The following is a 12,538-nucleotide window of genomic DNA, read 5'->3' on the forward strand; positions in this document are numbered from 1 at the left end:
GTGGATTCTGTATTTTTTTTGCACCATTCTGAGTAAATTATAGAGGCTGTTGTGCGTGAAAATCCCAGGAGATCAGCAGTTACAGAAATACTCAAACCTGGCACCAACAATCATGCCACGGTCCAAATCACTGAGATCAAATTTTTTCCTCATTCTGATTAATTATATCAGAATGCCTAGTTGATGTGAACATTAACTGAAGCTCCTGACCCGTATCTGCATGATTTTATGCACTGCAGCCACACGATTGGCTGATTATCTAATCAGCCAACTGTGTGGCTGCAGTGCATAAAATCATGCAGATACGGGTTAGATAATCGCATGGATGTTTGTTGGTGCCAGATGGGCTGGTTTGAATATTTCTGTAACTGCTGATCTCCTGGGATTTTCACACACAACAGTCTCTAGAATTTACTTAGAATGGTGCCAAAAACAAAAAACATTCAGTGAGCAGCAGTTCTGTGGACAGAAGTGCCTTGTTGATGAGAGAGGTCAACAGAGAATGGCCAGACTGGTTCGAACTGACAAAGTCTACGGTAACTCAGATAACTGCTCTGTACAATTGTGGTGAGAAGAATAGCATCTAAGAATGCTATTCTGAGATGCGGGGTGGTGCTGTTTTGGCTGCACGAGGGGGACCTACACAATATTAGGCAGGTGGTTTTAATGTTGTGGCTGATCAGTGTGTGTGTGTGTGTGTGTATATATATATATATATATATATATATATATATATATTATGCAAAAGTTTTTAGGCTGTTGTATAGTGAGGATGTTTTCAAAAATAATGCCATGAATAATTTTTATTCATCAATTAACTTCATATTAAGTGAGGTAAACATAAAAAAAAACAAAAAAACAAAAAAAACAACTTAACACCCTAAACATTTAAAACAGCACCAACTCTCCTAGGATCACTTACGCAGTTTTTCAAGGTTGTTGGCAGATCAGTTGTTCCAAACATCTTGGAAAACTTGCCACAGTTCTACGTGTTTAGTCTTAATTGCTTCTGTCTCAATGATGTTGGGATCTTGGCTCTGTGGGAACCATACCACCTATTGCAATACTGCTTGTTCTACTTCTATTCTATTTGCAAAAGGAATGTTTGGCAATCTAAAATTGATAATTCCTATTGACACTAAAGCAGATGTAAAATAAACACCTGAACACAAATGTTTTTGTGAAACATGTGCTCCAAAATTCTGAAGAGTACTGTATATAATGTAATATAAATACTCACATAAATGTGTAAAGTATGTATATACTTTTATTTTCTTAGCAGTTGCTTTTAAGCTAAACTACTTTTACATTCTGCTCATGAACTTGTTGCTGTATCTTTCTATATTATTTTAAACAGAACAGCCGGCACAACTGAGATGTCATACTGTATGTCTGTGTTCATATTTATTAAGATAAATCAGCTTTACAGCATGAGGAAATATAATCTGTTGTTTACTGTAACAAAAATAATCATGATTAAATTCATGTGAAATAGATGAATAAAACATATTTGTAATTGAGATTCTCAACTGAGTAAAACCACACCTTTAAATTACATCTTAAATATTTCACTTTATACTGCTCTTAAGGCTCACACCACACTTTATTGAAAGCATTCAATCATGTTTTGGGCCAAGACAGAAAAGAGATTGAGGGGAAGAGACACAGAGTTAGACAAAGAGAGTGAGAGAAAACTGCCCAAAGGCATGTCTGTGCAAATTGCAGATGTCAGCTCAAAGGTGAATGCATACTGAGCACTCCCTAAATGTAACCTTTACTAATCAGAAACAGATTGTTATATTACAGAAAGAAAGTCCTTTATCTCCCATCAGGATGATTGTGGTGCATCTCTGGTGTGTACGTTAAAAGGACAATCATTACCCAAAGGTGTAGTAGTGCCTGGAAAGAAAAACAAACATTCAAAAAACTGCATAAACATAATAAACAATTGAAGAATATCAGATTTTTCCCTTGAAGTTTGACTTGTTAATTTGAGCTTTCAAACATTCCTTGATGTGCTGTGAACTCACCATATAAATAATAACAAAGACCCTGGCCATGGGGTAACGTCTGAGAAAGATTCCTAGACGTATACTGGAGGGGAAAAGAAAACAGCAAAACTTTTGAATATATTTCACTGTCCAAGACATTTAGTTTAAAAAAAGGTTTAAAGGCACTCGTCACCTGAAACGGTCAATGGTGCTGGCAGCTTTACGGACCTTCCCATACACTCCTGTTCCTGGGCCATCTGCATCACTAAACAGGATCGGTGTGTTCCTCTGCCTAGCGCCTGTACAAACACAAAAACGTTCAAACTGAATCATATTAGATTGTAAGTGTCTGACAACAAGTATCAAAAACGAAACTGTTTTTGAAACGTCACTACATCTCTAAACAAAAATCTGTCTAATTGTCTAGACTTCATTACAATTATCCTTATATATCTATATCCCTTTCCTTCTTTTTTTGTTTTTTTGGGGTATCTGGGGTTGGCTGGTTGAGGGGGAGAAGGGATGTTCTGTTTGTATACTTGTCAGGTTATGTCAATATATTAAAATAATTGGCTACCACCCCTGGAGTTCGCTAGCTCGCTAGTTAGAATCTCAGGGCGTGCTGAGTGACTCCAGCCATATATCCTAAGCAACCAAATTGGCCCGGTTGCTAGGGAGGGTAGAGTCACATGGGGTAAACTCCTCGTGGTTGCTATAATGTGGTTCGTTCTTGGTGGGGCGTGTGGTGAGTTGAGCGTGGTCGCAGCGGTGGATGGCGTGAAGCCTCCACACGCGCTATGTCTCCGTGGCAACGCGCTCAACAAGCCACGTGATAAGATGCGTGGGTTGACTGTCTCAGACGTGGAGGCAACTGGGATTCGTCCTCCGCCACCCGGACTGAGGCGAATCACTACGCGACCACGAGGACTTAAAAGCACATTGGGAATTGGGCATTCCAAATTGGGAGAAAAAGGAAAAAATAATAAAAAATAAAAAAATAATATATATATATATATATATATATATATATATATATATATATATATATTAAAATAATAGGGGGACTGGGTAGCTCAGCGAGTTTTGACGGGGACTGGGTAGCTCAGCGAGTATTGACCACCCCTGGAGTCGCAAGTTCGAATCCAGGTTGTGCTGAGTGACTCCAGCCAGGTCTCCTAAGCAACCAAATTGGCCTGGTTGCTAGGGAGGGTAGAGTCACATGAGGTAACCTCCTCGTGGTCGCGATTAGTGGTTCTCGCTCTCAGTGGGGCGTGTGGTAAATTGTGCATGGATCGTGGAGAATAGCATGAGCCTCCACATGCGGAGTCTCCGCGGTGTCATTCACAACAAGCTACGTGAAGTGCGGATTGATGGTCTCAGAAGTGGAGGCAACTGAAATGTGTCCTCCACCACCCGGATTGAGGTGTGTAACCACGCCACCACAAGGACCTACTAAGTAGTGGGAATTGGGCATTCCAAATTGGGAGAAAAGGGGATAAAAAAACCAAACAGGTAGTACTGGATTCGGCACAGAATAAAATGAGTAGTTTCTCAAGCTCTGTTAGTCAGATAAAAAATTGACAACAAAGTATAAATTATGTTTGTAAAATGGTTAAAGAAACTCTATTCCCAGCCCTTGTCACCAATAGTTCGGGTTGAATAAAATTTCAATCCTCATGGAATGTCCCATCATGTAGTGCACCGACCTGGTCCATCCATGGCAGCCATGTTGATATGTGAGCCGCTGTTCTGACCGCCCTGCAGGCTCTTCAGTTGCTGTTCCAGCCTCTCAAGCTGAAAGACCAGTGAGTTCTTCTCAGTGCCCAAGGCCTCTAACATGGTCTGCTTCTGAATCAGGGTCTCTGTCAGTTGGTGCAAACGGCCCTCCAGCTCCGCCTGACTGCTGTTGCTTAGAGCCTTATTAGTCAGCTAGCAGGGATGAGTGCGGAACATGTTTACAAATAAACTAGCATTGTAAAACTTTTATTAATAATTCTGAAACTTGCACAGAATTATTTTTTAAAAGAACACGGTGTAAAAACCACAATTGCTGTATCTTTGCAATTTAAAGGGATAGTTCATCCAAAAATGAAAATTCTCTCATCATTTACTCACCCTCATGCCATCCCAGATGTGGATGACTTTCTTTTTTCTGCTGAACACAAACGAAGATTTTTAGAAGAATATCTCTGCTCTGTAGGTCCAGACATGGCAAGTCAATGGTGACCAAAACTTTGAAGCTCCAAAAAGCACACAGAGGCAGCATTAAAGTAATTCATATGACTTCAGTGGCTAAATCCATGTATTCTGATGTGATCCAATCAGTTTTGGGTGAGAACAGACCAAAATATAACTCCTTTTACACTTTAAATCTTGACATCAGCAGTCTCCTTAGCGATCATGATTTGAAGCTCGATTACACATCCTAGAGCCATCTATCATTCTGCAGATACTTCAAGCGCTAGGAAGTGTAATCAAGCTTGAAATCATGATCGTGCTAGGGGCCTGGGTAGCTCAGCGAGTAAAGACGCTGACTACCACCCCTGGAGTCTTGAGTTCGAATCCAGGGTGTGCTGAGTGACTCCAGCTAGGTCTCCTAAGCAACCAAATTGGCCCGGTTGCTAGGGAGGGTAGAGTCACATGGGGTAACCTCCTTCTGGTCGCTATAATGTGGTCCGCTCTCGGTGGGTCGCATGGTAAGTTGTGCGTGGATGCCGTGGAGAATAGCGTGAAGCCTCCACACATGCTATGTCTCCGCGGTAACGCGCTCAACAAGCCACGTGATAAGATGCGCGGATTGATGGTCTCAGACGCGGAGGCAACTGAGATTTGTCCTCCGCCACCCGGATTGAGGCGAGTCACTACGCCACCACGAGGACTTCGAGTGCATTGGGAATTGGGCATTCCAAATTGGGGAGATAAAAAAAGAAATCATGATCGTGCTAAGAGACTGCAATGGAAAAATGTACAGTGAAAAATGAGTTATATTGAGTCTGTTCTCACCCAAAAACAATTGGGTCATTAAAATTAAAATTAATCCCTGGTGGAGATTAAAACACCAGAGTCATATGGATTACTTTTATGCTGCCTTTATATGCTTTTTGGAGCTTCAAAGTTTTGGTCACCATTCACTTGCATTGTATGGCCCTACAGAGCTGAAATTTTCTACTAAAAATATTTGTTTGACAGAAAGTCATACACATCTGGGATGGCATGAGTAAATGATAAGAGAATTTTTTATTTCCCTTAAATATGTTTGTGGTACCTGGTTTCTAAGCTTCTGGATCTCCTCCTCTCTGTCTTTGACGCGGCCCTGCAGGGTGATTTTAGTGCGATGATGCTCTTCCTCAATGTACTGAAGTTCCTGCAGTAAAAATATGTTGATTTTCACTCATTACTCAGCATTTTACTCATCCTATTAAAAAAAAAAAAGAACATTATAGCCAGGGTTCCCACCCTTTTGACCAATGAATTTCCATGACTTCTCCAAGCATTCATGATAACTAGCTAAGCATTTTTAGAGGTGGCACTCACATGAGAAATTTCCAGCTGATGGTGAGCCTACATATACAAATTCATATTGACTGCAAAAAATGTTATGACATTTCCAGGCCTGGACATCACAATTTTTTAATTCCCTGATATTTTCAGGTTATCCATGACTGTGTGCACAGCAAAAATCCCCCTCCAAAAAATCTGGATGTCACCACATCCGGCAAAGCTGTCTTCTCTGTCACTCACATACCTGTTTGGACCTCTCCAGCTCTGCCTCTATTTCCTGTTTGGCTCTGATCTGCTGGGCATGTTGCTCCTGTACCTCTGCCATTTGTTCTCTCCAGTTCTCGGTCTCTGTGAATGCCTGAGTTTCCAGATCCTTCAGGGCACAGAAGATATCTGTATGCATTGGAACCTCTATCTTTGTGAATTTTGTTATTCGTGTGTACATCTGAAGTACCTGTATGTCTGTTCGTAAGATCTGTATTTGGGCCTGTAGTTTTTGAATCTCTTCTCTTTGCAACTCTTTCTCATGTCGTAGCTCCTCGAGTTCAACTCCTGCCCCAGCCCCCTCTAGGACCTCCAGACCCGAGCCTTCCTTCAGACTGCTGATCAGCTTCTCCTTTGACTGGAGGAATAACACACACTCGTGAACCTTTATATACTTATCAGATATGGATAAAGTTTTAAGAAATGTGTAGAGAATGAGACCTGTAATATGCGTGAGGCTTTGTTTCTGTAGTCCTGTAGCTCTTGTTTGGCATACTCTGCTGCGGAGCGAGCACTTTTCACCTGCTGCTGAAGTTCATCAGCTCTCTGTTTCTCCTCTGTCATGCGACGCTCTGCGCTCGTTAATGACTCTGCCAATGTCTGGCGCTCTGCCTCTACCTTCGCCATCCGGGCTGCAAACTCACTCTAGGATGACCCATTGTTATGATTATGAAGTCCATCATGATCTTTAGAATGTCAGAATTCTGTCAGAATTCCCCCCATTGGTCCTTCTCAATTATGGCCTCCTAATAATCCCCATCCATTAATTGGCTCTATTACTCTACTCTCTCCACCAATAGCTGGTGTGTGGCGAGCGTACTGGTGCACTGTAGATGCTGCACACTGGTGGTGGTTGACAAGAGTCCCCCATTCACTGTGTAAAGCGCTTTGAGTGTAGTGTCAGAAAAAGCGCTATATAAATGTGACATTCATTCATTCACTCATTCATAAATACGGTACAGAGAACAGCGCTGCGCACATACAGTAAGAGAAGCAAGCAGCATGAGACTATTTCATTCTTTAATTAAATCGCAGCCTTTGCAGTTTGATAATTGCACTACACCGATCAGCCACAACATTCAAACCACCTCCCTAATACTGTGTAGGTCCCCTCGTGCTGCCAAAACAGTGCCAACCCGCATCTCAGAATAGCATTCTTAGATGATATTCTTCTCACCACAATTGTACAGAGCGGTTATCTGAGTTACCGTAGACTTTGTCAGTTCGAACCAGTCTAGCCATTCTCTGTTGACCTCTCATCAATGAGGCGTTTCCATCTGCAGAACTGCCGCTCACTGGATGCTTTTTGTTTTTGGCACCATTTGGAGTAAATTCTAGAGACTGTTGTGTGTGAAAATCCCAGGAGATCAGCAGTTACAGAAATACTCAAACCAGCCCATCTGGCACCAACAATCATCCATGCAATTATCTAATCAGCCAATCATGTGGCAGCAGTGCAGTGCATAAAATCATGCAGATATGGGTCAGGAGCTTCAGTTAATGTTCACATCAACCATCAGAATGGGGAAAAATGTGATCTCAGTGATTTGAACTGTGGCATGATTGTTGTTGCCAGATGGGCTGGTATGAGTATTTCTGTAACTGCTGATCTCCTGGGATTTTCACACACAACAGTCTCTAGAATTTACTCCGAATGGTGCCAAAAGCAAAAAACATCCAGTGAGTGGCAGTTCTGTAGACGGAAATACCTTGCTGATGAGAGAGGTCAACAGAGAACGGCCAGAATGGTTCGAACTGACAAAGTCTACGGTAACTCAGATAACCACTCTGTACAATTGTAGTGAATGCTATTCTGAGATGCGGGTTGGCGCTGTTTTGGCTGCACGAGGGGGACCTACACAATATTAGGCAGGTGGTTTTAATGTTATGTCATATCGTGATAATCGTTCAGCCCTAGTATGTGGTGTCATAAGTTTATGTGTAGCTTCAGTCTGGTGTATGTGTGTGTGTGTGTGTGTGTGAACTCACCTGCATCTGTCTGTAGCTCTCATGTTCTCTCTTAAGAGCAGCATCTGCCTCTCTCACTCGGTCCTGTAGTGTCTGTAAAGCCTGAGACTGAAGACTGCTGCCCTCACTGTGGTCATGCAGTATCCTGAAACACACAATAAAGCATAGAGTCTTGTTATTCACAAGAGAAGGTAAGGGAGCAAAGTTGTAGCAGTGGTTGACTGATATAGTTTTTTTTTTTTTAATGGCTGATACAGATACTGGGTGTTTACAGATTTTGGAACTAACACAAGGGGGATGTAACACTTCTGTTAATCAGCCAAGTGGACATAATTTATCACCCGAAGCCATGTGACATGTAGCATATGAAAAGTTTACAAATGCGTAACTTATATGACATCATAACTGTACGGAGATCAACAAACCAAGTCGGTCCCCATCTAAACCATAAGTGTTTTTCTGGTTCCCTGAGTTGTCATGGAGACCCACCTGCTCCTCTCATTCTGCGCTTCCTCAAGTGCAGAACTTCTGGCCTTCAGCAGCTGATCTGCCTCATCCAGCCGCACCTTCAGGACCGCCAGCTGACCATCTTTAGCTGAAAGAGCTTCTGTGAGGTCATCGACCTGCGCACTCAGCTCTCGAACTGTGCGATCAACGCGAGACTGGTTCGAATTCCACTTGTCAGCACGAGCTCTGGCGAGGTTCACTTCTACAAGTGTGAAGAGAACACTCATTTGAAGTCTGTCTAAGCTTCTGTGCTCACTTCTAGTGTTAATCATAGTATACAAGGTCTTAGAATTACAAACACAGAATTCAAGTCTACATACAGGTCAACATACACATCGGGAATCTCTCTGTCTCACCCTCCTGCATGTCTTTGGCTCTCTGGATTAGAGAGGCCATCTCTTGGTTGAGAGAAGACACTTCATTGCGCAGCAGCTGATTCTCGAGACGAAGATTGGAAATGACCTGCTCTTGGCCCTGCTGCTGCTGCAGCTCTTGAGGTGGGATCTCCAGTGCTTCCTGGGGCTCCGCAGGTTCATCCAGCCCCGAGTTTAAACTCTCTGGAGCACCAGCTGGAAAGGAGACAAGGAATGAAGAGGTTCAAAGAAGAGAGCATAAAAGAGAAGTAATTGTGTGGATTCTTTTTATCAAACAGTCATGGGTCATTCCTACTGAGGTGTGAACATGCAACTTTTAAATTAGTAACCAAAAAAACATTTTCCCTAAATTAGTGTTATCACACTCAAATCCACTTTTAAAGAACCAAACTCAGACCACTTTAATTGGACAACATGTGAACCAAGTGTAAAAGAACACTGTTCTCTTTGCATTCACACTGTCCTTGGCTTTTAAAGTGGTCTCAAATGTCATTTGACCAGGTCTTAGACCACTTTTCATTCACACCTTTGTTTTATGGAACCTGGACCACTTGAATATTACATTAATTATAATATTAACTGATCTTCTTCTTATTATTATTCAATTAAAAAGTAGGATATTATTACACAATAGTAATCCAAAATGTTAGGAACGTTAACATAAGTCATTATTCTTGCTCTCAGGCTGTTTCCACCTAGTTAAAAAAAAAAAAATAAAAAAAAAAAGCATTTTTGGTGATCCGCTCATGTGTGGTCAGCTGAGATTCATTGCGTTTCCACCTGGTATTAACACGTGTCTTAAATGCATCTCCTGTGACCATTTGTGATAAAATTTCGAGGGAAGAGTCTCTGATTTCATGACGACATACATCAATCCCTATGCCAATGTGCTACTGCATGATAATAAACCACAAGATGTCATAAAAGACAAAGAAAGCATAAAAAAAAATAAAAACGTGAATTTTTTTTACTCACCCTCATGCCATCGCAGGTGTGTATGACTTTCTTTCGTCTGCAGAACACAAAGTATGATTTTTAGACGAATATTTCAGCTCTGCAGTTCCATACAATGCAAGTGAATGGGTGCTAAAATTCTGACGGGAAAAAAACAAAACATAAATGCATCATAAAAGTAATCCATACGACTCCAGTGTTTCAATCCGTATCTTCAAAAGTGATATGATAGGTGTGGGTGAGAAACATCAACATTTAAGTCCTTTTTTGCTAAATATTCTTCTCCCTGCCCAGTAGGGGGCGATATGCATGAAGAATGTGAATCACAAAAACACAAGAAGAAGAATATGAAAGTGGAGATTGACTGAGCAGGGAGGAGAATTTAAAAGGACTTAAATATTTGTGTGTTGCTCACTCACACCTATCATATTGCTTCTGAAAATATTGATTTAACCACTGGAGTCTTATTGATTACTTTAATGCTGACTTATGTGATTTTTGGTGCTTCAAAATTTTGGCACCCATTCATTGCATTGTATGGACCAAAAGAGCTGAAAAGTTCTTCTGAAAATCTTCATCTGAGTTCAGCAGATAAAAGGACATACACATCCAGGATGGCATAAGAATGCGTTTCATTTTTAGATTAACTATTCTTTAACCTGTGCTTCAGATGTGTATGCTTGTTATCTCTGTTTCTGTATGTTGATATCAAACACACTGGAAAAGTTCTCGTGCTTATTTATCTATTCGTTTTTTATTTTCACATCTGATGGTTATTTCCTTTTAAAGCCGCACATAACCGGCAAAGTTTGAAAACTTTGTTTTAGTGCCGTGGTTGATTGACAGATTGATTGGTGCTTTGCTGCTGTCCGGGATGCATTCAGGATGGATAAACATTTTACACCTCAAATGCGATGTGTTCACATGCGTACTACCTCCATATGTGGTTTCAGTGATCTGATCACAAAATGTTTTGGACCCCATATTTAGCGCTGACCACTTGTGATCGGACCACCCAAAAACACATCTTACCGGGTGGAAAAGTGGTCTCAGACCCCTTGAAAAAAAACAACAACATGAAAACACACATTGTGTAAGGTACAGTGTATGATGTTTCTTTTGTACCGTGGGTTTGGTCTCGAGTGGAGCCATCCTCTGTTTTAACACTGTGTGAGCTGTTGGAGAGAGAGCTAAGGCTAGAATTTCTGGACAGGCCCTGTGTGGAGGACGAGGCTGCAGTGACAGAGGGGCCCATCTGGAGGTCGCTGGCCACAAATGTGGGGGGCACCTGGGTCTGAGTTGACCCCACTGCAGGGCCCAACACTTTAGACACAGTTTCTCTCCTGACCTCCTTTCTTTCAGTCTGCGGTGGGTCTGAACTGTTCAGGAAGTCAAAGAGCAAATCATCGTTCACTTCCGGCTTTATGGGCCGCACAAAGTTGGTTGATGCCTTGCTGCTGGAACCCAATGGCATGGTGCTGGAGATATTAGTTGTACCAGCCAAAACGGTGGCTTTGGATTTCTTGATGTTCCCAGCAGCTGTGGAGATGAAAGCTGAAGTTCCATGAGATGAGGTGGAGAGGGAGTCACTGTGATGCTGGTCATGGGTGGAGCTGTAAGCTGCAGAGTTGTACCGGATTGAATCTGTGGTGTCAGGGCTGTTGTAGAGCAGCGAGGACTTCTGAGCTGAATGTTTTGTCAAAGCAGTGGCAGCACCCTGGTCCACTTTATTCAGTAAGTCCTCTGCTTTTCCAGCAAGATCAACAATCCAAGACATCCTGATATCCCCTGGAATAACATACACATGCAGAGAGCAAAGCAATGACACTACAATCAAGTAGTCTGTAATGCTTAACATGACTCATTTGTCACCCTAGTTTCCAGTGTTGCTGAATTTTACAGCATGAATGGATGCTTGTTTTTAAACAATTACACAAATGATTTCTCTATGTGAAAAAAATATCATTTCTGAATGTCAGAGACAAATCTTAGTGCTCGCCTCTAACATGAAGCATTGATGAGTAAGATCTGTAATGATAGGGAAATGTCTGAATGCTTGTTTAACTTCTTCAAAGCAAATATGAGCTTGCATCACCACCTATCCCTTTAATGTATACTCTGGATCCATCCACAGAGCGTTTAAAATATTCGTTCTCATTTAAATTAATGCTAATGGCTCATGGCCTCTAGCACGAAAACAAATTACATTTTATTACACGGTCTATCAATTATATAAATCATGAAATAACCTTTCATGGTTTTTCTTATTCATATAATTTTATGCCTATCGGGTTTTTGCCATTTCCCTTAACCTCTTATAATTCCTTACTGAAAAAGATTCGTTTATATTTCGCATTGCAATACACGTCCAACACCACTAGACACGGTGTTGTCATTACAAAAAACGGTAAAACTCCTGCCTGCTGTCAGCTATTTCGGTATCCACTACAATTCGCTTAGTAATCGAATAAATACCAAATAAACTATTAAACCTGTTGTGTTTATATAGAATAATTCTTCTAACCTGATGACAGAAAATTGGTCAGTTTCATGTCTTCTGGTCAATAATTGCCTTTAAGGTCAGATTGTCTTAGTACCTGAAGGGGCTCCAGTCTCTCAGAAAGAGGTAAATAGATCCTGCTGCGACATTTTAAGAGAATATCGGGGCGAATGATGTCTATGGGTGAGTAGATCCGTTAACGGTGAATGTATTGATCCTGTTTCTCATTCCGATCCAGTCCGACGTGGACCAGGTACTACACGAAGGACCCACAACAGTGCGCCCTGTGCGCTGCCTGATTGTAAATGTTCACTGAAAGCACAAATACCTTGCAACTGCTTTCATGAGCCCACATCTGTAATTGAAATACTCTAGTCTTTCAAATTCAGGGGTTCCCACTCCTTTTGGAAAATGAATTTTCCAAGACCTTGTGAATTATAAAAATAATAGATTTACATTCACAAAGAGCAATTCTAGCG

General features: G+C 41.4%; 1 protein-coding gene across 2 annotated transcripts; it reads right to left on the reverse strand.

The window, feature by feature from the left end:
- Positions 1 to 1,231: 1,231 nt before the first annotated feature.
- Positions 1,232 to 12,322, reverse strand: LOC127413982 (golgin subfamily A member 5). Of its 2 annotated transcripts, none has more exons than XM_051651596.1 (13): positions 12,084 to 12,322; positions 10,685 to 11,347; positions 8,588 to 8,800; positions 8,214 to 8,433; positions 7,746 to 7,869; positions 6,198 to 6,401; positions 5,947 to 6,114; positions 5,737 to 5,865; positions 5,257 to 5,355; positions 3,698 to 3,920; positions 2,185 to 2,290; positions 2,031 to 2,094; positions 1,232 to 1,899 (listed from the first exon to the last, which is right to left on the reverse strand). In XM_051651596.1, exons 1-13 carry the CDS (start codon positions 12,109 to 12,111, stop codon positions 1,819 to 1,821), a joined length of 2,322 nt encoding a protein of 773 aa, XP_051507556.1. In that variant the 5' UTR covers positions 12,112 to 12,322; the 3' UTR covers positions 1,232 to 1,818. The 2 variants fall into 2 exon arrangements, with proteins under 2 accessions (XP_051507556.1, XP_051507557.1); XM_051651597.1 differs by having other exon boundaries at positions 1,234 to 1,899; positions 12,157 to 12,322.
- Between the last annotated feature and the right edge of the window lie 216 nt (positions 12,323 to 12,538).

Source organism: Myxocyprinus asiaticus, chromosome 23 (assembly GCF_019703515.2).
Source record: "Myxocyprinus asiaticus isolate MX2 ecotype Aquarium Trade chromosome 23, UBuf_Myxa_2, whole genome shotgun sequence".
In the NCBI taxonomy this organism is placed as follows: domain Eukaryota; kingdom Metazoa; phylum Chordata; class Actinopteri; order Cypriniformes; family Catostomidae; genus Myxocyprinus; species Myxocyprinus asiaticus.